The 22,234-nt window shown below is 40.7% G+C and overlaps 1 protein-coding gene across 6 annotated transcripts in view; it reads right to left on the bottom strand.

Moving 5' to 3' along the window:
* Positions 1-22,234, bottom strand: part of CSMD3 (CUB and Sushi multiple domains 3) — a 1,342,864-nt gene that overhangs the window by 603,515 nt on the left and 717,115 nt on the right. For all 6 annotated transcript variants that reach the window (XM_056522623.1, XM_056522621.1, XM_056522626.1 and 3 more), the window contains 4 exons: positions 21,760-21,954; positions 7,755-7,893; positions 6,028-6,215; positions 4,542-4,730 (listed from right to left, as the gene is read on the bottom strand). In XM_056522623.1, the coding sequence (XP_056378598.1) occupies positions 4,542-4,730; positions 6,028-6,215; positions 7,755-7,893; positions 21,760-21,954 (711 nt within the window). The remainder of the gene's footprint in view (positions 1-4,541; positions 4,731-6,027; positions 6,216-7,754; positions 7,894-21,759; positions 21,955-22,234) is intronic.

Genomic DNA, 22,234 nt, shown 5'->3' on the forward strand with positions numbered 1-22,234 from the left:
GCCTAAATAACGCCAGCCTGTTACCGCCTAGGCCCAGGAGCGCCATTTTTGACGCTCCAGGCCTGTTGGTACCGGCTCTTCCCGGCACCCCTGTGGCGTTGGGTACCGGGGTAATAATAGGGGGTTAGCGCTAGCTGTTTTTGTGGCTAGCGCTAAGCCCAGGTTAGTAATGGACTCTGTCTATAAGACAGCTTCCACTACTAAGCCTGTCTAGTAAAGTAAGAAAAAAACACAACAGGTTTTAAAAAATTTTTATTACAAAAAACACTCCCCCACAAGCCCTCGTTAACCATTTTATTAAAATCAAACAAAGAAAAACGCTGGTCATCGAAGTAGTCCACCGAATCCGAAGGAGTCCACAGGATAAACGGATCTGAAATGAGAAGAAAACAAAAAAAATGGGTTAGTACATTTATTATCACCTGCTCACACATCTCCCGCCCCGCACGACTACAACTGCCAGCATGCCCTTACAGTAAGGACATGCTGGGAGTTGTAGTTGTGTGGTGCAGGAGATGTGTGAGCAGGTGATAATAAATGTGACAAGCTTGTCCCCTGCCCCCAGCTGCAGGACTACAACTCCCAGCATGCCCTTACAGTAAGGTGGGGCGGAGGCCGGGCACAGTGTTTCCCAACCTGGGACTTGTAGTTTTGCAACATCTGGAGGCACCCTGGTTGGGAAACACTGTTTTAGGCCAGTGTTTCCCAACCAGGGTGCCTTCAGATGTTGCAAAACTACAAGCCCCAGCATGCCTGGACAGTCAAAGGCTGTCTAGGCATGCTGGGAGTTGTAGTTTTGCAACATCTGGAGGCAACCTGGCTGGGAAACACTGGCCTAAAACAGTGTTTCCCAACCAGGGTGCCTCCAGATGTTGCAAAACTACAAGTCCCAGCATGCCTGGACAGTCAAAGGCTGTCTAGGCATGCTGGGAGTTGTAGTTTTGCAACATCTGGAGGCAACCTGGCTGGGAAACACTGGCCTAAAACAGTGTTTCCCAACCAGGGTGCCTCCAGATGTTGCAAAACTACAAGTCCCAGCATGCCTGGACAGTCAAAGGCTGTCTAGGCATGCTGGGAGTTGTAGTTTTGCAACATCTGGAGGCAACCTGGCTGGGAAACACTGGCCTAAAACAGTGTTTCCCAACCAGGGTGCCTCCAGATGTTGCAAAACTACAAGCCCCAGCATGCCTGGACAGTCAAAGGCTGTCTAGGCATGCTGGGAGTTGTAGTTTTGCAACATCTGGAGGCAACCTGGCTGGGAAACACTGGAATAAAACAGTGTTTCCCAACCAAGGTGCCTCCAGATGTTGCAAAACTACAAGTCCCAGCATGCCTGGACAGTCAAAGGCTGTCTAGGCATGCTGGGAGTTGTAGTTTTGCAACATCTGGAGGCAACCTGGCTGGGAAACACTGGCCTAAAACAGTGTTTCCCAACCAGGGTGCCTCCAGATGTTGCAAAACTACAAGCCCCAGCATGCCTGGACAGTCAAAGGCTGTCCAGGCATGCTGGGAGTTGTAGTCTTGCAACAACTGGAGGCACCCTGGTTGGGAAGCCTGCGCAACTTACCGGCTTCCGTAGGATCCAGCGCTGCACGACACTGCCGCGCGACACTGCCGCGCGACGATCTCCGACAGCGATCGTCGCTGGAGCCTCGGAAGGGTAAGTGATCGTCTTCGCCGGTCCCCTTCAGCTGTTTAGTTTTGCAACAGCTGGAGGACTACAGTTTACAGACCACAAACCAGGGGTCTGCAAACTGTGGCCCTCCAGCTGTTGCAAAACTACAACTCCCAGCATGCCTGGACAGCCAATGGCTGTCCAGGCATGCTGGGAGTTGTAGTCTTGCAACATCTGGAGGCACCCTGGTTGGGAAACACTGTTTTAGGCCAGTGTTTCCCAACAAGGGTGCCTCCAGCTGTTGCAAAACTACAACTCCCAGCATGCCCGGACAGCCAATGGCTGTCCAGGCATGCTGGGAGTTGTAGTCTTGCAACATCTGGAGGCACCCTGGTTGGGAAACACTGTTTTAGGCCAGTGTTTCCCAACAAGGGTGCCTCCAGCTGTTGCAAAACTACAACTCCCAGCATGCCTGGACAGCCAATGGCTGTCCAGGCATGCTGGGAGTTGTAGTCTTGCAACATCTGGAGGCACCCTGGTTGGGAAACACTGTTTTAGGCCAGTGTTTCCCAGCAAGGGTGCCTCCAGCTGTTGCAAAACTACAACTCCCAGCATGCCCGGACAGCCAAAGGGTGTCCAGGCATGCTGGGAGTTGTAGTCTTGCAACATTTGGAGGCACCCTGGTTGGGAAGCTTGCGCAACTTACCGGCTTCCGTAGGATCCAGCGCTGCACGACACTGCCGCGCGACACTGCCGCGCGACAGTGCCGCGCGACGATCTCCGTCAGCGATCGTCGCTGGAGCCTCGGAAGGGTAAGTGAACTTCTTCGCCGGTCCCCTTCAGCTGTTTAGTTTTGCAACAGCTGGAGGACTACAGTTTACAGACCACACACCAGTGGTCTGCAAACTGTGGCCCTCCAGCTGTTGCAAAACTACAACACCCAGCATGCCCTGACAGCCAAAGCCTATGGCTCTCAGGGCAGGAGCCCGGGCTGACATTACAGTGCAGCCGCCCGGGCTCCTCATACGGTCTCCCCGCTACCCCCCTTGTCTCCCGTCCGGGCTCCTCACACGGCCTCCCCGCTACCCCCCCCCCTCCCCTCCCCTTGTCTCCCGCACGCGCCGCTCAGCTCCCGCTGCTACAAGACTACAACTCCCAGCGTGTCCTCACTGTAAGGCCATGCTGGGACTTGTAGTCTTGCAACAGCAGACAGATGGGAGTTGTGTGGCGCTGGCAGGTGAGAGGGGGGGGGGGGGGGGAATATAAATCACTGTAGTTCCCCGGTAGCGCAGTGAGAGTAGCGGGGAGAAAGTATGTCGGAGCCCGGGCGGCAGCAGCTTTTCCTGCTCCATGTTGGAGCTGGAGTAAATTTAGTCAATTTTTACGGCCGTTGCGACAGTTTATTGCGCAACTGCGACTGTCTCAGTTAATAAATTCCTGACCACTGCAAGTCAAAACTGAAAACTTGCGTAAATTAAGCGGGAAAAAAAATTTGACTTTCTAGCTCTTGCTAGGGAAAGTAGCACAATTTATAGGGTAGGCGCAATTGCGACAATTTTGCGCCAAAAATAGTCAGAAAAAAATGACTAAACCCCTTAGTAAATGCCCCCCTATATGATTAAAAGAAGGTGACCCTATAGAAGACCTCCAGCCCCCTGCCCCCCTTACCCACCGATAACCTGAAGTTTGGATTAGTTATTAAATTAATTGCAATTTATTTCTATTTCATAACTACAGTCAATAGGGAAAACCTACATCAAATCAACAAACAATCAATGTCAATAATTTACATAAGAATTTAAGATTCTGAACCACTTGAATTCCTGTAGCATGTGAAAGAGGTTTGGTAAAAGCTTGTACTGTATTCTGCTGTAGATTTTAGTTTTGAAACTCTACAGGTAAAATCTGTACATATTTGTCCCAAGGAACCATTTACACTATGTTATCTTTGTAGTAAGGGCAGAGATTCTGTGGGCAGCAGGCACCAGCAAAACAAGACAGCGCTAGGACCACTCAGTAGTCTTATGTCTCCATTGACGGCAATACATTTCTGAGCAAATTCCGGTAAACGTATAAGCATGACCATTCTTATGTCAGGGTCTGGGATAAGGAATTTCAGCAGAGGAACTTCTGCTGCGGAAATTCCATAGTGTGAATGGTGAAGCAGCATCCTATTTAGAACAACAAACATGGGACGCTGCTGCACGGGAATTTCCAGGCAGAATTCAGAGAGTAATTCCACTCTGAAAATACATAGCTTGAATAAGAAGTGGATTTATCCTCTAATTGGTTCTTTTTTTTTTTACTATTATTATTATTATCATTATTATTTATTTATTTTTTAATCAAAGGACAGAGAGGAAATATATAAAAAAATACTTTTCAATGTGAGGTTTAAATACTGCTCAAAGGATCTATCATGCTTCTTATCTATATAATTGATATATTTCTTAATTTATATCATCATATTTTTATAAGACGTAAACCAAATCTCCCAAATATACTAGGCCTCTAGCGCTATCCTCTTTTGACAGTTAAGACATTTACTGAATGTGAAAATGACACTGACATTCATAGCTCCTTGATGTCTCCTAGAACATATGTCACAAGGAATCTATGTCATAGGGTGTTTTTCATGTTGTGGAAATTAACAGAACATAAAAAACTAAAACAAAAAAATAAATAAATAAATAAATTAAAAAAGCAGTCATTTGCACAACATTACTTTGGTATCAGTCCTTGACGTAAAGATTCGCCCAGGCATTTAGTTGTCCACAATCCCATCATACACTGTATTCCATAGCTACTGAACAAAAACTTTCAGGTATTTTTCAAATGAGGCTAAGCTGAAATACTAGATAAAGCCCATGGGGATGAATGACACAGTTAAGTTTATGTGTTTTATAAAGGGTCAGGTTGATCTTACCATCACAAGTGGGAAGAGGATAGCTCCACCAATGATTCTTCTCACATGACAAGGGTTCTTCGTAGCTGAGTGTATATCCAGGCTGACATCCAAAGGAAACAGAGGATCCAATTGAGAAGTTATAGCCATAGCGATGACCATGTACAGGTATCCCAGGATCCAAGCATGAATGTGTATCCACTGTTACACCTAAATCAACAGCAACATACAGACAATTTTACCTGTAAGTCTTAACAAAATATAAATTAACATTATAACATCTTGTGTCAAGGATCATCTATCTATCTATCTATCTATCTAATAATAATTACACTTGTATGTTACTTTATTCTCTTATGCAACTACAAGCCTTATACAGCTAAGACAGACATCCTCTTGTTTACACAAGATGCATATATATATATATATATATATATATATATATATATATATATATATGTATGTGTGTGTGTGTGTGTGTGTGTGTGTGTGTGTGTGTGCAGGGCTCGTGGGAACTAAGTTCCTGCACTTTTTGCACAGCAGGTACACCATTATCATTAGCAGGAGTCTTGCATGACCAGCCCTTAAAGGGGCACTCCAAAGGATAAGGAATAATATGTTAGATCTCAAGGTGCGGCAGCGACAGGGTCCGGAACATGGAAGCTTGCAGATTCTGCATTTGTGACTTCATGCCATGCCCCCTCCATTCATGTCTATAGGAGGGGGCGTGACGGCTAGTACAAAGGCATCATGCCTCCTACCATAGACATGAATGGAGGGGGCGTGGCGGCTGGCATCCCCAGTCATCGGGCACGGAGCGGAGTTTGCTCCATGCATAGAATGACTTGGGTGCCGCAGCAGAGATTGCTGGGGTCCCCATCGGTGGGACCCCGGCAATTACAACATCTTATCCCCTATCTTTGGATAGGGGATAAGAATTCTAGGGGCGGAGTACCTCGTATATATGTATATATATATATATATATATATATATATATATATATATATATATATACATATATATATAATGTGTATTTACAAAATAAATATATTTTCCTTAAATAGACTATTGCTTAAGCTTAAAGAAGTACTCCCGGGGAAAACTTTTTTTTAATTACTGAGTTAAGTTAAATAGATTTGTAAATTACTTCTATTAAAAATTCTTAATCATTCCAGTACTTATTAGCGGCTGTATATCACTCTGTTGTATACAGATGCTAATAAGTACTTTAGAAGAAGTATTTGAAAAATATGTTTAACTTTCTAGCACCAGTTGATTAAAAAAAAAAAAAAGTTTCCACCAGTGTACCCCTTTAATGACCTGGCCCATGTATTAATGACATTGTCCAACTATAAATCTTGGCCTTGAAAAATAGAGGTGTTGTTGCATGTTAGGGCAACAAGCCCAGTTATATTGTGTGAACCAGCTTCGTAACCTAGTCATGTGATCTCCAGGCAAAAGCTGATTCTTTATCTGCTTTATTTTTTCAATATACATAGTACTCACTCTCATAATGTATCTTAAATCCATTATTGGATCGGCTGTTGTCTGTAGTGAAGAGCAGGTACAGGTAATTCACACTGCTGAACAGAAATTGTGGGACCTGGGTTCCATTATAAGACCCCAAAAGTGGTGATAACAAGTTTGGACCATCATGAACTTCTAACACATCATAGTCAAGTTCCGTTTGAAATCTGTGGAGTAAAATAAAAAATAATTAAATACAAAAAGTCACATAAGCAATAATAGGAATTTAATTGGCTCTTTTCTACTTGAAAAGGCAATCATTTTCTTGCACACAATTTTGCTCTCCAACTTTTATTCCCTTTTTATTCTTCTAAAACTGGATTAAACTCCAAAATCAGAAACTCTTTTATCAAGATAAGGACTAACTGATCACCACTGGTTAAGTAGCTTAAATCCTGGATGATCATCTAGGGTGCAGGAGAAATGGGGTATTACATAAATGATCTTGTACTACCATATGGGCTAAGTGCAGCCCTCTAGAGCAGGAACCACTTTTTACAGCAGCACTTTGCTATGGCTTAGTGATGGATATTTCCCAAATATGGCATATGTATTGGGCTTGTCTTTATGAGACAAAATTTACTTTTATATACAGTGACCGTTGAAAATTTTAAGGTGTCCTACAGTAATGTGATATTAGGTCAGCATTTTGTGTTTTTAGACTGTTCATGAAATCCTACAGTTTCTGATTCCTCCTATCATTGACCGACTACTAACCATTCTCAGCCCCCACCCATTAATATCCTAAAGGGAACCTATTATGTTATAAATATAGTTTTATGTGTGGAAATCATGTTATAGAACACGAGGAGCTGAGCAGATTGATGTATATTTTTTTAGGGAAAAAGGTTTAGTATAACATCCTTTATTCATTTACAACCCAGCTCTTTCTATGCTTAGGAGTCCAGTGGGCTGAACCACTCAAAGATTCACAGCCGTTCCCCTGTGACTTTCCATACAGAGATATATATCAATCACCAATAAGATCACCCACTGGACTCCTAAGAATAGAAAATAGTCCAAAGGGAGGTCTTATCGCTGATTGATGTATTTTTTTTTCTTTATTTAGATTCAGTGAGTATGACCACCCGCTGGACTCCTAAGCATAGAAAAATCTGAAATGTACTGAATCTTTTCCCAGAAAACTATGTATAAATCTGCCTATTACCTCTTGTGTTGTTACATGATTCTTGCAAATCGGACAGTTAATTTATCTAGATAAAAGGATATATTTAATTCAATATTCTGAGACAGTGACTCTTTAGATACTCTATTGCTGTAATTTAATGGTAGAATACAATATACATCATATCTTGGGTAGATAAAATCCTTTACAAACATACATTTACTAACACTTTCATCATCTGAGTGTAAAATGAAACATCATTTTGTGATGTATCTGCAATAGCTACATAATTTTACTAAGCATCTTGTTTCTAAAATCAATAAAAGCCAGATTTAATATGTTCAGACTAGCCTTACAGAGTTAATATGATAAGTTCATAGCCTTAGAAAAAAATGTTGGAAACCCTTAAGCATAAGATTGCTCAAGGTTAAGAAGGGTCAAATATGGCCTATGAATTAATCCCCATTTGATCTCTGTGAGACAACACAATTTGGGATAGATATACAGTATATATCAGATTATTTATTATACATTTTTGTTCTAAGAGAAAAAAAAACACAAAGCTAAAAGAAGTCTTAACCTTTCAAATGTAATTTTAATGGAGCGTTCAGGTTCGGCTTCGATCACCCATTCACAATTCAGTGAGTCTTTATAATAACCAGGCCACCCTGGCGAAAGTATGACTCCACTCGGCGCTGAGAAATGTCCACCACATGGAGCTGAAAATGAAAAAGACAAGTTAAAAAAGGAGCACTCCAGGGAACTGAACTTATTAGACACTTATACTGTACCTATGCAGAGAAATGTCGGCCACTTCCCCGGCTAATAACTTACCATCGCAGACTGATCAACAACATTTGGCATTTATGATTGACGTGCCAAAATTGTTTTTGATGACAGAAACGCTTTAAATTTTATAGGAAGCTAAAATTTGTAAACTTTTCAATTTGAATGATTTAAGATTTGCTTTAGAATACGATTTTGTGATGGTATTTATTCATAGCCTACAAGTAGAGGGAAATAGATTGCATTAGCAATTACCAGAGGAGTTTCTTGCTTTTAAGGCTTCAGCTTCAAACAGAGAACCACAATAATTAACGTTAAAATGTAACCTCTGGCCCTAATGCATTGCATTATTAAAGATTAATGTTGGAGTCCAGCAGAAGGTACCTGGCAACACCAAGATTTGTGCTATTTTCATTTAAAGAAATTAGAGCTAAAATCAGTCTCCACACCCATATACTACCACATGCTGTGCTGTGTTGAGTACTAGTAGTTTTTTATAGACATGATTTCAGCTTTTTTATATATAGAAGTTACATAACATACAATAAAAACTTTGAAGGAGATTTATCAAGCTTTCAAATTTTTTTTTGCTTAAAAAACAATTATACATCCTGCGACTTTCTGATTTTTGCTTATTCCAACGCACATTTCTGAAATCTGCTCACATAGTAATTTTTTTCATGTATTTATCAAATGTGATAGTCGCTATTTGTGAAGAAAAAAGTTGCATTTCCATTTAAAAGTTGCATATGTATTCCAGGTCCAACCTGGCTTACAGAAACTGCATACGTCCACAGAAAAGGACAATAACACCCACTTTAACAACTTTTCTTGTTCTGTATCATGAAACGAAGCTTCTACATTAATGTTAATGTTAATTATAGAAAAAAATTATTATATAACTAATAACTATTAATTTTAAGGTTGAAAATACACACTGCACACCTTGTTAATTTTAGGACATGTACATGCTGGCGTACTTTGGACATTATATTGAGGGGCACATAACAGGAGGGCACATGACGGGGCAATATATGTGAGGGGCACAGCATATGGGGCATTATATGAGAGAGGCACATGACATGTGCCCCTCACATATAATGCCCTCGTCATATGTCCCTCACCTATAATGCCCCCGTCATGTGCCTCCCACTTATAATGCCCCCTGCCATGTTTCCCTCACAATAAATGTCCCCTTTTATGTGTCACTAAGTTTTCATAAGGGACTGTGTACCATACAGTGCCCCTTTGGTGTTTTCTACAGCTTTCTTCCACTGTGCATGGGTGTTTCATGCAATTCTTTTTCTGCTAATGTACACACACTCACACACCCTCACACACACACAGACACACACACATTCACACAAACACTTGCTCACTCACACACACTCATACTCTACTGCAGGATGTTACAAAAAGGAAAATTAACTAGCCCAGCAAACAGCTTACTGTTCAGGCACTGTGCGAGCAACAGTGACGTGATGTCCCTGCGCCAGCACGATGATGTGACGTCATTGCGCTGCTCTGCTGTGGATCGCGTCCCGACAGCTCAAATTTAGCAAAGAGCAAGCAGCGTAAGAAAGGTGGGTTAATGGTGGAGCAGAAGCTGAAAGCTCCCACTCCACCATGCTAGAGTACGGGGATGGGGGCAGCAATCTTGGGGGAGTGTCCAGTTAGGGTGTCACCAGGTGCGGTACGCGGTACGCGCCCCCCCCCCCCATCACTTTCTAGCAACGCTACTGGTAATAAAGAGTTGATGAAGAACTTTGGCCATTAACATAAGGGAAAACTTCTCTGCTTTAAAAAATGCTTTTGTAAGCGGGTTTCCCGGTATTTGCTTATTTGCGATTTATTAATCAAGGTTGTGCGACTATTTGATAAATAGGTTGCAGGTAAGCAAAAGTAAGTTTAAAAAAAATGGCATATAAAAGCCATACGTTTGAAAAGAATGATACATTTACTTATTTGTTATTGCAAGATTTGAACAAAAATACCAGAGCTCAAGAAATTTCTTTGTGAAAGAAAAAACTAAATTGCAGAGGTTCTGGCATTTCCATTCAATGTATCTCTGTATTTGGCCTTGCCAGAAAGTTATACAAATTTCAATTACCTCTATTAAAAAAAATCTAAATTTTAGTACTTATTGGCTATGGTATGCCCCAGAGAAGGCTGCAGTTCTTAGCAATCCAACATGGTGCTCCCTGCTGCCACCTGTCCATGCCAGGAATTTTCCAAAACATGGGTCAAACCTCAGAGCAAACCTCTCCTGCTCTCTTAACCCTTTAACGACCACGGACGTAAATGTACTTTATCGACCACGGACGTATATTTGTGTCCTGTACATGCCAGCGAGCATCGGAGCGCTGATCGGATCATGTGCGGCAGGTCTCGGCTGCTGATAGCAGCCAGGGACCTGCTGGTAATGGCCAAAATCCATGATCACCCGAATCTCTGCCATTAACAATACAGATCACGGCATCTGCGGCTACATTTTATGCTGATCTGAGCGCCTGCGGCACGGCCGCGGGGATCAGATCAGCTAACATGGCAGACTGAGGTCCCCTCACCTGCCTCCGTCGCCTTCCCGGCTTCTTCTGCTCTGGTCTGAGATCCAGCATACCAGAGCAGAAGATATCCGATAACACTGCCTATGAATAGCACTGAACAGTATTAGCATTCTTTTTAACATACTAATTTGGTTAAAAAGTTTGTGATTTTTTTGTAAGCGCAAAAATAATAGAAAATTATGTAATCATGGGTATTAGAGATGAGTGAAGTTGCAGCAATTCGATTTGTCAGGAACCTCGCAGCTTGGCAGTTGCTGACTTTAGCCTGCATTAATTAGTTCAGCTTTCAGGTGCTCCGGTGGGCTGGAAACTCTCCCCCAGGACTGTATCCACCTTTTCCAGCCCACCGGAGCACCTGAAAGCTGAACTAATTTGTGCAGGCCGCCGAGCCGAAAATGTTGTGACAAATTTTGTGCCTGGTCCTCAAGGTCAAAATGGGCTTGGTACTAAAGGGGTTAACGAAGTATTCCAGGATTTTTTTTTTTATTTGACTATGCTACAGGGACTGTAAAGTTATTGCAGTTCATAATAATGTGTATGTACCTGTGTTTGCTTGTGGTCTCGCAATTATTCTGTGACCTTTGCACCGATGCTTATTTTTAACAGCATACAAAATTACAGTTGTCTGAGGTTTTCTTAGGTTGCAGTGCAGATGTGCAAAGGGAGTCTGTCTGCTTCAGTGGGTGGAGCGACTGCTGGGTGGGGGGGGAATCATTCTCCACAAGGCTGAAGGGAAGTGTCCCAGGTGTGCTTCAATGGGTGGGGTGGCTGATGTGTGGGAGGGAGAAAAGTGACCTCATAATTACAAACATGGTATCCTGGGACTTGTAGTTGGAGGGAGGGAACTCCAACATGAAATAGCCATTTCACAAAAAGAAAGCAGCAATGTTATGTTGGACTCGCTACACAGTCATTCAGCCCCAGGACAAGCACAGATCCTTCTTAGTACGTCCATTACTGTCTGACAGGTAAGTAATAACATTTATTGTGGATAACCCCTTTAAGTACTGAAAGGCTTTAATCTTTAAATAGAGGTAATGCACAAATCTGTATATGTTTCTGGTGCCAGTCTATTTTTTTTTTTTTTTTTTTAGAGTATTACTTTAAGGACTTAATTTTATAGCCTGAATGGTAGGTAATGAAGTCCCTATGCCTATGTATTATGTGTGCTACCATATCATGATAGTAGGAAAACCGATGTGAAACAGCATCCAAAGAAGTGTACAGTAGACTTCTATAAGTGCGTGTAAATCATAGCTTCTAGAGTGCAATAATACCGCCATATAATTGAATCCATAAGATATGCTCTCTCTATAATTTAGAACGGCTGTTAATGGTTTTGATATTTACCTTTTTGTGAATATGAACTTTAACCCCTTAAGGACACATGACGTACTGGAACGTCATGTGTCCACTCCCGATCTATAACGCGGGGCCACGGCGTGGCCCCGCGTCATAGCGGGTCGGGCCCGGCCTCTAACAACGGCCGGGACCCGTGGCTAATAGCGCGCGGCATTGATCGCTGTGCCGCGCGCTATTAACCCTTTAGACGCGGCGTTCAAAGTTGAACGCCGCGTCTAAAGTGAAACCGAAAGCATGCCGGCTAGCTCAGTGGGCTGTTCGGGATAGCCGCGGTGAAATCGCGGCATCCCGAACAGCTGACAGGACAGCGGGAGGGCCCCTTCCTGCCTCCTCGCTGTCCGATCGCCGAATGACTGCTCAGTGCCTGAGATCCAGGCATGAGCAGTCATGCGGCAGAATCATCGATCACTGGTTTCTTATGAGAAACCAGTGATCAATGTAGAAGATCAGTGTGTGCAGTGTTATAGGTCCCTATGGGACCTATAACACTGCAAAAAAAAAGTGCAAAAAAAAGTGAATAAACATCATTTAACCCCTTCCCTATTAAAAGTTTGAATCACCCCCCTTTTCCCATAAAAGAAAAAACACAGTGTAAATAAAAATAAAAATAAACATAAATGGTATCGCCGCGTGCGGAAATGTCCGAATTATAAAAATATATCGTTAATTAAACCGCACGGTCAATGGCGTGCGCGCAAAAAAATTCCAAAGTCCAAAATAGTGCATTTTTGGTCACTTTTTATATCATGAAAAAATGAATAAAAAGCGATCAATAAGTCCTATCAATGCAAAAATGGTACCGTTAAAAACTTCAGATCACGGCGCAAAAAATGAGCCCTCATACCGCCCCATACACGGAAAAATAAAAAAGTTATAGGGGTCAGAAGATGACAATTTTAAACGTATTAATTTTCCTGCATGTAGTTATGATTTTTTCCAGAAGTCCGACAAAATCAAACCTATATAAGTAGGGTATCATTTTAATCGTATGGACCTACAGAATACATATCAGGTGTCATTTTTACCGAAAAATGTACTACGTAGAAACGGAAGCCCCCAAAAGTTACAAAACAGCGTTTTTTTTTAAATTTTGTCGCACAATGATTTTTTTTCCCGCTTCACCATAGATTTTTGGGCAAAATGACTGACGTCATTACAAAGTAGAATTGGTGGCGCAAAAAATAAGCCATCATATGGATTTTTAGGTGTAAATTTGAAAGAGTTATGATTTTTTAAAGGCAAGGAGCAAAAAACGAAAATGCAAAAACGGAAAAACCTCCGGTCCTTAAGGGGTTAAGAAGCTAAATAACAACTCCTTTGGAAAAAGAGAAAGCTATAATGGAAGCTATATTAGCTGTCATTTAGTGATCACAGATAAAATAATATAAAAAGTTAAATAAAAATTTACAGTGAAGTTTTTATAATTTTACAGGATGTTTTCTAAAGATTATTTTGAACATTATCTTTAATGTAGATTCTATGATGACATTCTATTTCAAGAAGGTTTTTATTATTAGGCTATGTTCACACAGTGTGTGTTTTACATAGAAATGGGTATGAGAAAATGTTTTTGTACAAGCAGTACATAAAAAATGGATATTATTTGTGTCTGCAAAAAAAGTGACATATGACCTATTTTTTTTTGTTAATACATTGTTTTTTCACAAGTGTAAATTGTCAAAACAAGCATTGTTTTTTTTTTTAACTAAATCAATGTAAATAATATGTTTCCTATCCCAAAAGGATAATAAAAGGGGCAAGTGTATGCATAATTCAAAAAACTACTGTAATTTTGCACTACGTCAGGATTATTTTACACAAAAAAAAAACATTCCACACAACTCTTTTGATCTAGATGAAGCAGGATAGTAATTCTATATACACAGATAACAATCAATATGCAGCTTCCCTGCCTATTCTTGGTCTTTGCAGGAAAAACTCTACCCCATCTTTTCCTCGAGATTGCCATAAAGCAGAAGCACCCTGCAGACAATACAGAAAGGAAATCTATATAAAGGGGGCTTGTAGGCTAGTTTTATGGAGTAACAAACAAAATTGTGCAAACCTCATATGAAAAAAAAGTGCAACGTTTTCTGTGTTTGGAGCGTTGCAAAAAGATTTCACGACAGTTTTCTGGAATAAGTATTGGTAATCCCCTCCCCCCCCCTCACACACACACACACACACACACACACACTTACACACACCTGTATAAATATAACACAAGAATCCCCATCTGTGCTGGTGTAGAAAACTTCTTTCCTCTAGACGTAGAGGATGCCCCCTTGTTATAGATACAGTCCTGGGTATAAATAGATCATGGAAGAGATCTCTGTACTGCCCCCTGGTATATTTATACATAGTTGTTAGGTCTCCCCTAAGCCTTCTTTTTTCAAAACTAAATAACCCTAATTCTGATAATCTTTCTGGGTACTGTAGTCCTCCCATTCCCCTTATTACTCTGGTTGCCCGTCTTTGAACCCTCTCCAGCTCCACTATATCTTTCTTGTACACTGGTGCCCAGTACTGTACACAGTATTATATGTGTGGTCTAAATAGTGATTTGTACAGCGGTAGAATTATTTCCTTGTCGTGGGCATCTATGCCCCTATTGATGCACCCTATGATTTTATTTGCCTTGGCAGCTGCTGCCCAACACTGGTCACTACAGCTAAATTGACTGTTAACTAAGACTCCCAAGTCCCGTTCCAAGTGTTCTCCCATTTAATTCATAATCCCAACATGGATTTTTCTTCCCCATGTGCATAACCTTACATTACATTTATCAGTGTTGAACCTCATCTGTCAATTCTCAGCCCAAACCTACAACCTATCCAGATCCATTTATAACAGTGCACTGTAATCTATTGTGTTGACCACTTTACAGAGTTTAGTATCATGTGCAAAGATTTCTACTTTACTATGCAACCCCTCCACAAGGTCATTAATGAATATATTAAATAGAACAGGACCCAAGACTGACCCCTGTGGTACCCCACTAGTTTCATGACATATTCTACTTTATGTCAGTGGTAAATTTTTGTCGATACTTGCATTATTTTTTGGTAAAAAAATTCCAAAATTTTATGAAAAAATTTAGCTTTTTTTACCTTTGAAACTCTCTGCTTATATGGAAAATAGACATAACAAATAAATGATACATTGATTCATATATACAAAATGTCTACTTTATATTTTCATCATAAAGTTGACATGTTTTTACTTTTGGAAGAGGGCTTCAAAGTTCAGCAGCAATTTTCCAATTTTTCACAAAATTTTCTTAATCAGAATTTTTCAGGGACCAGTTCAGTTTTGAATTGGATTTGAAGGGTCTTCTTTTAGAAATACTCCAAAAATTATCCCATTATAAAAACTGCACCCCTCAAAGTATTCAAAATGACATTCAGAAAGTGTGTTACCTCTTTAGGTGTTTCACAGGAATAGCAGCAAAGTGAAAGAGAAAAAAGTTTTTTTTCATTTTTTACACTTGCATGTTCTTGTAGACCCAGGTTTTGAAATTTTACAAGGGGTAAAAGGAGAAAAAGCCCCCCAAAATTTGTAACCCAATTTCTCTCAAGTGAGGAAATGCCTCATATGTGTATGTAAAGTGTTCGGCGGGCGCAGTAGAGGGCTCAGAAGGGAAGGAGCGACAATGGGATTTTGGAGAGTGAGTTTTTCTGAAATGGTTTTTGAGGGGCATGTCACATTTAGGAATCACCCATGGTGCCAGAACAGCAAAAAACCCCAACATTGCATACTATTTTGGAAAGTACACCCCTCAAGGAACGTAACAAGGGGTACAGTGAGCCTTAGCACCCCACAGGTGTTCGATGATTTTTAGTTAAAGTCGGATGTGTAAAGGATTTTTTTTTTCACCTAAATGCTGGTTTCCCCCCAAATTTTACATTTTTACAATGGGTAATAGGAGAAAATGCCCCCCCCCCAAAAAAAAATAAATAAATAAATAAATTTGTAACCCCATCTCTTCTGAGTATGGAAATACCCCATGTGTGGACGTCAAGTGCATTACTGGAGTGCACTGCATGCTTGGAGTTGTACTTTTGCAACAGTTAGATGCACACTGGTTGCGAAACACTGAGTTAGGACACAAACTCTGTTTCACAACCAATGTGACTCCAGCTGTTGCAAAACTGCAACACTCAGCATGCATTGACAGTCAAAGGGCATGCTGAGAGTTGTAGTTTTGAAACATCTGGAAGCACACTGCTACAACTCCCAGCATGCCCTTTGGTAGTCTGTGCATACTGGGAGTTGTAGTTATGCAACAGCTGGATGCACACTTTTTCATAGAAAAAATGTGCCTCCAGCTGTTGCATAGCTAAAACCCCCAGCATTCTCAGACTACAAAAGGGCATGCTGGGATTTGTAGTTGGAACTCCAGCTGTTGCAAAACTACAACTCCCAGCATGCTCTTTGGCTGAACAGGCCTCTCCTCCTGCTGTATCCTGCCACCGGGACCGCCGCCGCCGCTGCTGCCACCGCTGCTGCCACCGCTCCTGCCGCCGACACTTCTGAGGGGGACCCCTGCCAGACCAGGGAGAGGTAGGAGATCTCCGCCTGCCCCGATCGCCGCCCCGATCACTGCTCAGCAGGGCAGTGATTGGTCGGTCGTTCCGATCGATCAATCACGTGATCGTGAGGTGGCACCCATGCCACCTCACTCCTGCTGGGTAAGGGTGGATGGGGCAGTCTTGGACAGCCCCATTCACCCTTTTCTTCTGGGTCACTGGGTTACCAGAGACCCGAATGACACGAAATTGCCGCTAGTTGCCGGTCTGAATTGACCGGCGGTTTGCAGCGATTGCCAAGAGGAGGGGTCTCAGGACTCCCCAGGGATATCAGCAGTCATGCCCGTCTGGTCCCTGCCTGGAATGCGGCAGGGACTGAAATTCCCACGGGCGTACAGGTACGCCTTGGGTCATTAAGTTCCAGGGCGTTGGGGAGTACCTGTATGTCTTGGGTCCCTAAGTGGTTAATGGAGTATTCCAGGAAAATACTTTTTTTAATATATCAACTGGCTCCAGAAAGTTAAACAGATTTGTAAATGACTTCTACTAAAAAATCTTAATCCCTCCAATAATTATCAGATGCTGTAGTTGAGTTGTTCTTTTCTGTCTGGCAACAGTGCTCTCTGCTGACATCTATGCTTGTCTCGGGAACTGCACAGAGTATATGAGGTTTGCTATGGGGATTTGCTTCTACTCTGGACAGTTCCAGAGACAGGTGTCATCTGAGAGCACTTAGACAGAAAAGAACAACTGAACTTCAGCAGCTCATATATACTGAAAGGATTAAGATTTTTTTAATAGAAGTAATTTACAAATCTGTTTATCTTTCTGCAGCCCATTGATATGTTTAAAAAAGTTTTTTTCCTGGATAATCCCTTTAATAACCACCTCTGTTTCCTATCACTGAGCCAGTTACTTACCCACACACTTGCACACATTCTCCCCCAGCCCCATCCTTCTCATTTTATGCACCAACTTTTTATGTGGCAAAGTATCAAATGCTTTGGAAAAATCCAGAGATACGACATCCAGCGATTGCCCTGGTCCAGTCTGGTGCTCACCTCCTCATAAAAGTTGATCAGGTTAGTTTGACAGGAGCAATCCCACATAAAGCCATGCTGATATGGAGTCATACATTTATTTTTTATCTAGATACTCCAAAATAGCATCTCTTAGCAAACCCTCAAGAAATTTACATACAACGGAAGTTAAACTAACAGGTCTGTAATTCCCGGGTCACCTTTTGACCCCTTTTTAAATATTGGCATCAGATTTGCCATGCGCCAGTCCTGAGTCCTGGGGAACAGTCCCTGTTACTATAGAGTCCCTGAATATTAAAAATAGGGGTCCGTCTATTACAATACTTAATTCCTTTAGAACACAGGAGTGAATGACATCTGGACCTGGTGATTTGTCTATTTTGATTTTTTGTAGGCGGCAATGTACTTCTTCCTGGGTTAGACAGGTGACCTGTACTGGGGAGTTTACCTTATCACACTGTATTTCACCTGGCATTTCATTTTCCTCAGTGAATACAGTGGAGAAGAATTTGTTTAATATATTTGCTTTTTCCTGATCCTCGTTTATTTTTAACCTTTTTGCTATTCATATAGTTAAAAAACATTTTGGAGTTAGTTTTACTCTCTTTGGCAATGAGTCTTTCTGTCTCTATTTTTGCGGCTTTTATCAGTTTTTTACATATTTTGCATTTTTCTCTATAGCTTTTTAATGCTTCTTCACTGCCGTCCTGTTTTAGTAGTTTAAATGCTTTATTTTTGTCATTTATTGCCCCCTTAACATTTTTATTCATCCATATTGGTTTTCTTTTATTTCTGACCCTTTTATTCCCATAAGGTATATATATATATATATATCTTACGGTGAGAATTTAAGATATTTTTAAAAGTCTCCCATTTCGTTTCAGTATTCTAGTTTTTAAGGACATTATCCCTTTTTATATTGTTAAGGGCTTCTCTGAGTTGATCAAACTTTGCCTTCCTAAAGGTTATTGTTTTTGTGACCCCCTCGAGAGATTCCCTTACTGAAAAACAAGTTATAATGTATTATATTATGATCACTATTTCCTAGGTGTTCTTCTACTTGCACATTAGTTTCTCTTTCAGTCCAATAGGGTGCCCCCTCTGCTTGGGCCCTGTATCATTTGGGACAAATAATTGTCTTTAGCTAAAGTCAGAAACCTATAGATAAACAACTCGCACACCTCTCGCACAACAATATGCACCCTAAAACTGCTGTTCAAGGATTGCATACATTGTGAAAGATGCACACTGGACTGCCTTTTCCAACATGGAGACCATACTAGATTTGGGATTGCAAAAATTAACAGTAAAAAAAATAAAAATATTTCAATTAAACTACCTGAATTTTAAGACCCTCTCACTTTTATACTTGCACTCACTTGTATACTTCTCACTCTTGCACATAGACACAAAATCAGTAGCTCAGACAATTGCTTAGTATACTTTCTTTTATAGCTACCAGACACCACCTCTCTTCCACTGCCTGGAAGTGAATGCAAAGAGGCAACTTTCTTCCGGCCTTTAACCTGTTTCTAGAATTCATCTGGTTGCTTGTTTTTATTTTGCTGAAGTGACAAGAATATAGTAATATACATTTTGCTAGAAATTTAACTGCACCAGAAATGGCTTTTAGTTTTCCATTTCATTGATCAAGCGCTGAAGTTATCTCCTAAAATGTACACTAAATAGCTACATGGTAGATGGCTGCAATGAACACAAGTTTTGCAGTGCAAGCCTTCCATATAAATCACAAGTTTACTTAGAACTGGTATGATTTAATGATGTGCAAAAATGTTCTGTCATTGTGCCACCTTTATAGGGCTCATAACAAATTTCCTGGACAGTGGGTATACTCAATCATAAGGGTTATAAGCTCCACATTCTCTATCAATGATTTGTATTATATTTTGTACTCTCTCTCTCTCTCTCTCTCTCTCTCTCTCTCTCTCTCTCTCTCTCTCTCTCTCTCTCTCCCTCCCTCTCCCTCTCTCTCTCTCTCTCTCTCTCTCTCTCTCTCTCTCTCTCTCTCTCTCTCTCTCTCTCTCTCTGTATATATATATAATATATATATATATATATATATATATATGTCCAAAAAATTGCAGCACTACTTTACCACAGTAGACGGGTGCCAGCCCCTCAGGCTCGATCACAGCCAAATGTAGATAACATCAAAAATGGTACGGCACTCCAAATATCCAAAACAATATCTATTTATTCCACATGTCAAACAGCACTGTTTGACATGTGGAATAGATAGTTTTTTTTTTGGGGGGGGGATATTTGGAGTGCCGTACCATTTTTGATGTTATATATATATATATATATATATATATATATATATATATATATATATATATATAGTAATCCAAGGAAAGCAGCACCCCAAAAAAATTTAGTGGTGCACGCAGAGCCGGACCCCGGTCAATGGTCCATATGTAAATATAAATTAGTCTTGAGAAAGACCGGGAGAGCTGGTTGAAACGTCGCTGTAACTTTCACCTGATTATGGAATAAATTAAACTTTTTTTTCACCCATTTGGATTGTGTGCTGCGCACTTCTACTATTATATATATATATATATATATATATATATATATATATATATATATATATTGAAATATACAATATAAATATAAATAAGCACCATAAAAAGCTACAACAATGCTACCTCAAATGTGGTGGTGGGGGGAGCTGTTAAAATCCTTGCCCTGAGGTGTATTGCCATGTTACCAGGTTCGTAGCTATAGAGGTAGCAGAGGCAGCAGTTGTACCAGGGCCCTGGTGCACCATTAGAGACCAGTAATATGATTGGCATATGGGGCCCTGTTGCAGAGTTTGCATCGGAGCCCATAAGCTACACCTCTGTCTATTGCTACAAGTATTGTCTCAGGTGGCAATACAGTTTCATGAAAAGATGGCACTTGGCTTCCAACAGCAGTTTTATACAGTTTGATTAGGATGACAGTGCCCGATGCTTCAAGGCAAAACCCCTTTAAGTAACATTTTCAGTGCAGAAAAACAGTGCTAGAATATGAAGGGGTAAGTTAGTTATTGAAACTTAAAGGGGATGTGCATTGGGGCTGTCTTGAGAGACAGGCTCTTGTTTTTATGTTTCATTGAATGTTTTTATGTTTTTTTAAAGCATGGCAAGAAAGGGAAAAACAGAACTCAAAAAGGAATAGGAAGTTTGACAATTAATGGAATTTCTTCAAAATATGTATACCCCGAATCCCCATCCCTACCTAGTCTTGTGCTCATTTACACCACTGGTTTCCTGCTTTTTTAAGACACCTTGGGGTTTTCGTTTAGCTATGCACTGGTTTAGTTAACAATTGTTAAGGTGTCGGGGTATCATTGTTCATAAGAACCAGGGGTTGAGGAAACAGTAGTCAATGTTTTCCATGTGTTCCGTGCTATTACATAGGTTCATGTATGTGGCTGTTGCCAGATTAGGAGGGGAATTGCTTTAGCTACTATTTTCAGGAAGGTAAACCAATTTAAATTCATCAGTTAATATAAAGTCTGTCCGTGGCCACCATTAAGGACAATGTCTAGTCTTTGTTTGGAGTCTTCTACTACCTTTTACATGGGCTGATTATCAGATAAATGGTTGTTCCTAGGAATGCTCGGCAAGATTGGCACTTGTTGTCTGCTTGAAGTCGTCTTGTCTAAAGAGCCTTAAATGTGTACTCCGCCTCCAGACATACTATCCATATCCAAAATATAGGGGATAAGATGTCTGATCACAGAGGTCTGGCTGCTGGGAATGAATAATGGGGGCATGGCATGACATCATGACCACAGCTGCCCTGCCCAAACCAACCCCGTGAACACAATGTGATCATGGGGGGTTCAAGCTGCAAGACCCCCATGATCAGACATCTTATCCCCTATCCTTTGAATAGGGGATAAGATGTCTAGGGGCGGAGTACCCCTTTAAGTTATTTCTCATTAAGCTTGTTTTATTTTTATAAATTTTTTTTACATATATATATTTTTGGATGAAATCTATCACTCTGAACTATAAGAGCTAATGACAGCGACATGTCTAAATAACTCTGAATACATTTGTTCCCATATCTGGTTGGACAAATTACATGACTCAGTACATTACTATAGGAATGACAGTCTCTAACCGCTGATCAATTCTGATGTTGATCATACTCAAGAGTCTTAATTCGGTCAGCCTGTACCTTATAACTTACAGCAAAATGCCTCATCATCACTGCTTTAATTTAACATTTGTCCTTTTCGAAAAATTTAAAATGAATTCATATCAAAGATTAAGCAGACAGACCTTCACATTTAGGAATCGGGCCACTCCACATAATTTTTCCATCGATCAGCATACAAGTGATGGTTTCGGTGCCTTGGGTTTTGATGAATCCATCTTCACAGACCACAGAGACAGAGCTTCCTAGCTGAAAGTTGTCTCCGAAGCGACGAGCATTTAATGGAATGCCAGGATCGGGGCACTCATTATGACCAAATGCTGAAAAACAGGAGTAAAAGATTGTAATGTGAGAAATATAGACATTTACTACAGTTAAATAACTGATAACTCTTACTATTATTTAAATAAATAAAAAAACTTATCGGGTTAAAAAAAATGTTAAGCTAGAATTAAAATGTTTCCCTTGAAATTTTTTTGTATACTCTTTATTATGTACATGATATCACACAAAACAAATTATATCATATATTATATTTTTACATTTTTTTTTTTTATAATATAGTAACTACAGTTGTAACCATAGCTTGTGATATGACAG

The sequence above is a fragment of the Hyla sarda genome, chromosome 5 (genome assembly GCF_029499605.1).
Source record: "Hyla sarda isolate aHylSar1 chromosome 5, aHylSar1.hap1, whole genome shotgun sequence".
Classification (NCBI taxonomy): Eukaryota; Metazoa; Chordata; class Amphibia; order Anura; family Hylidae; genus Hyla; species Hyla sarda.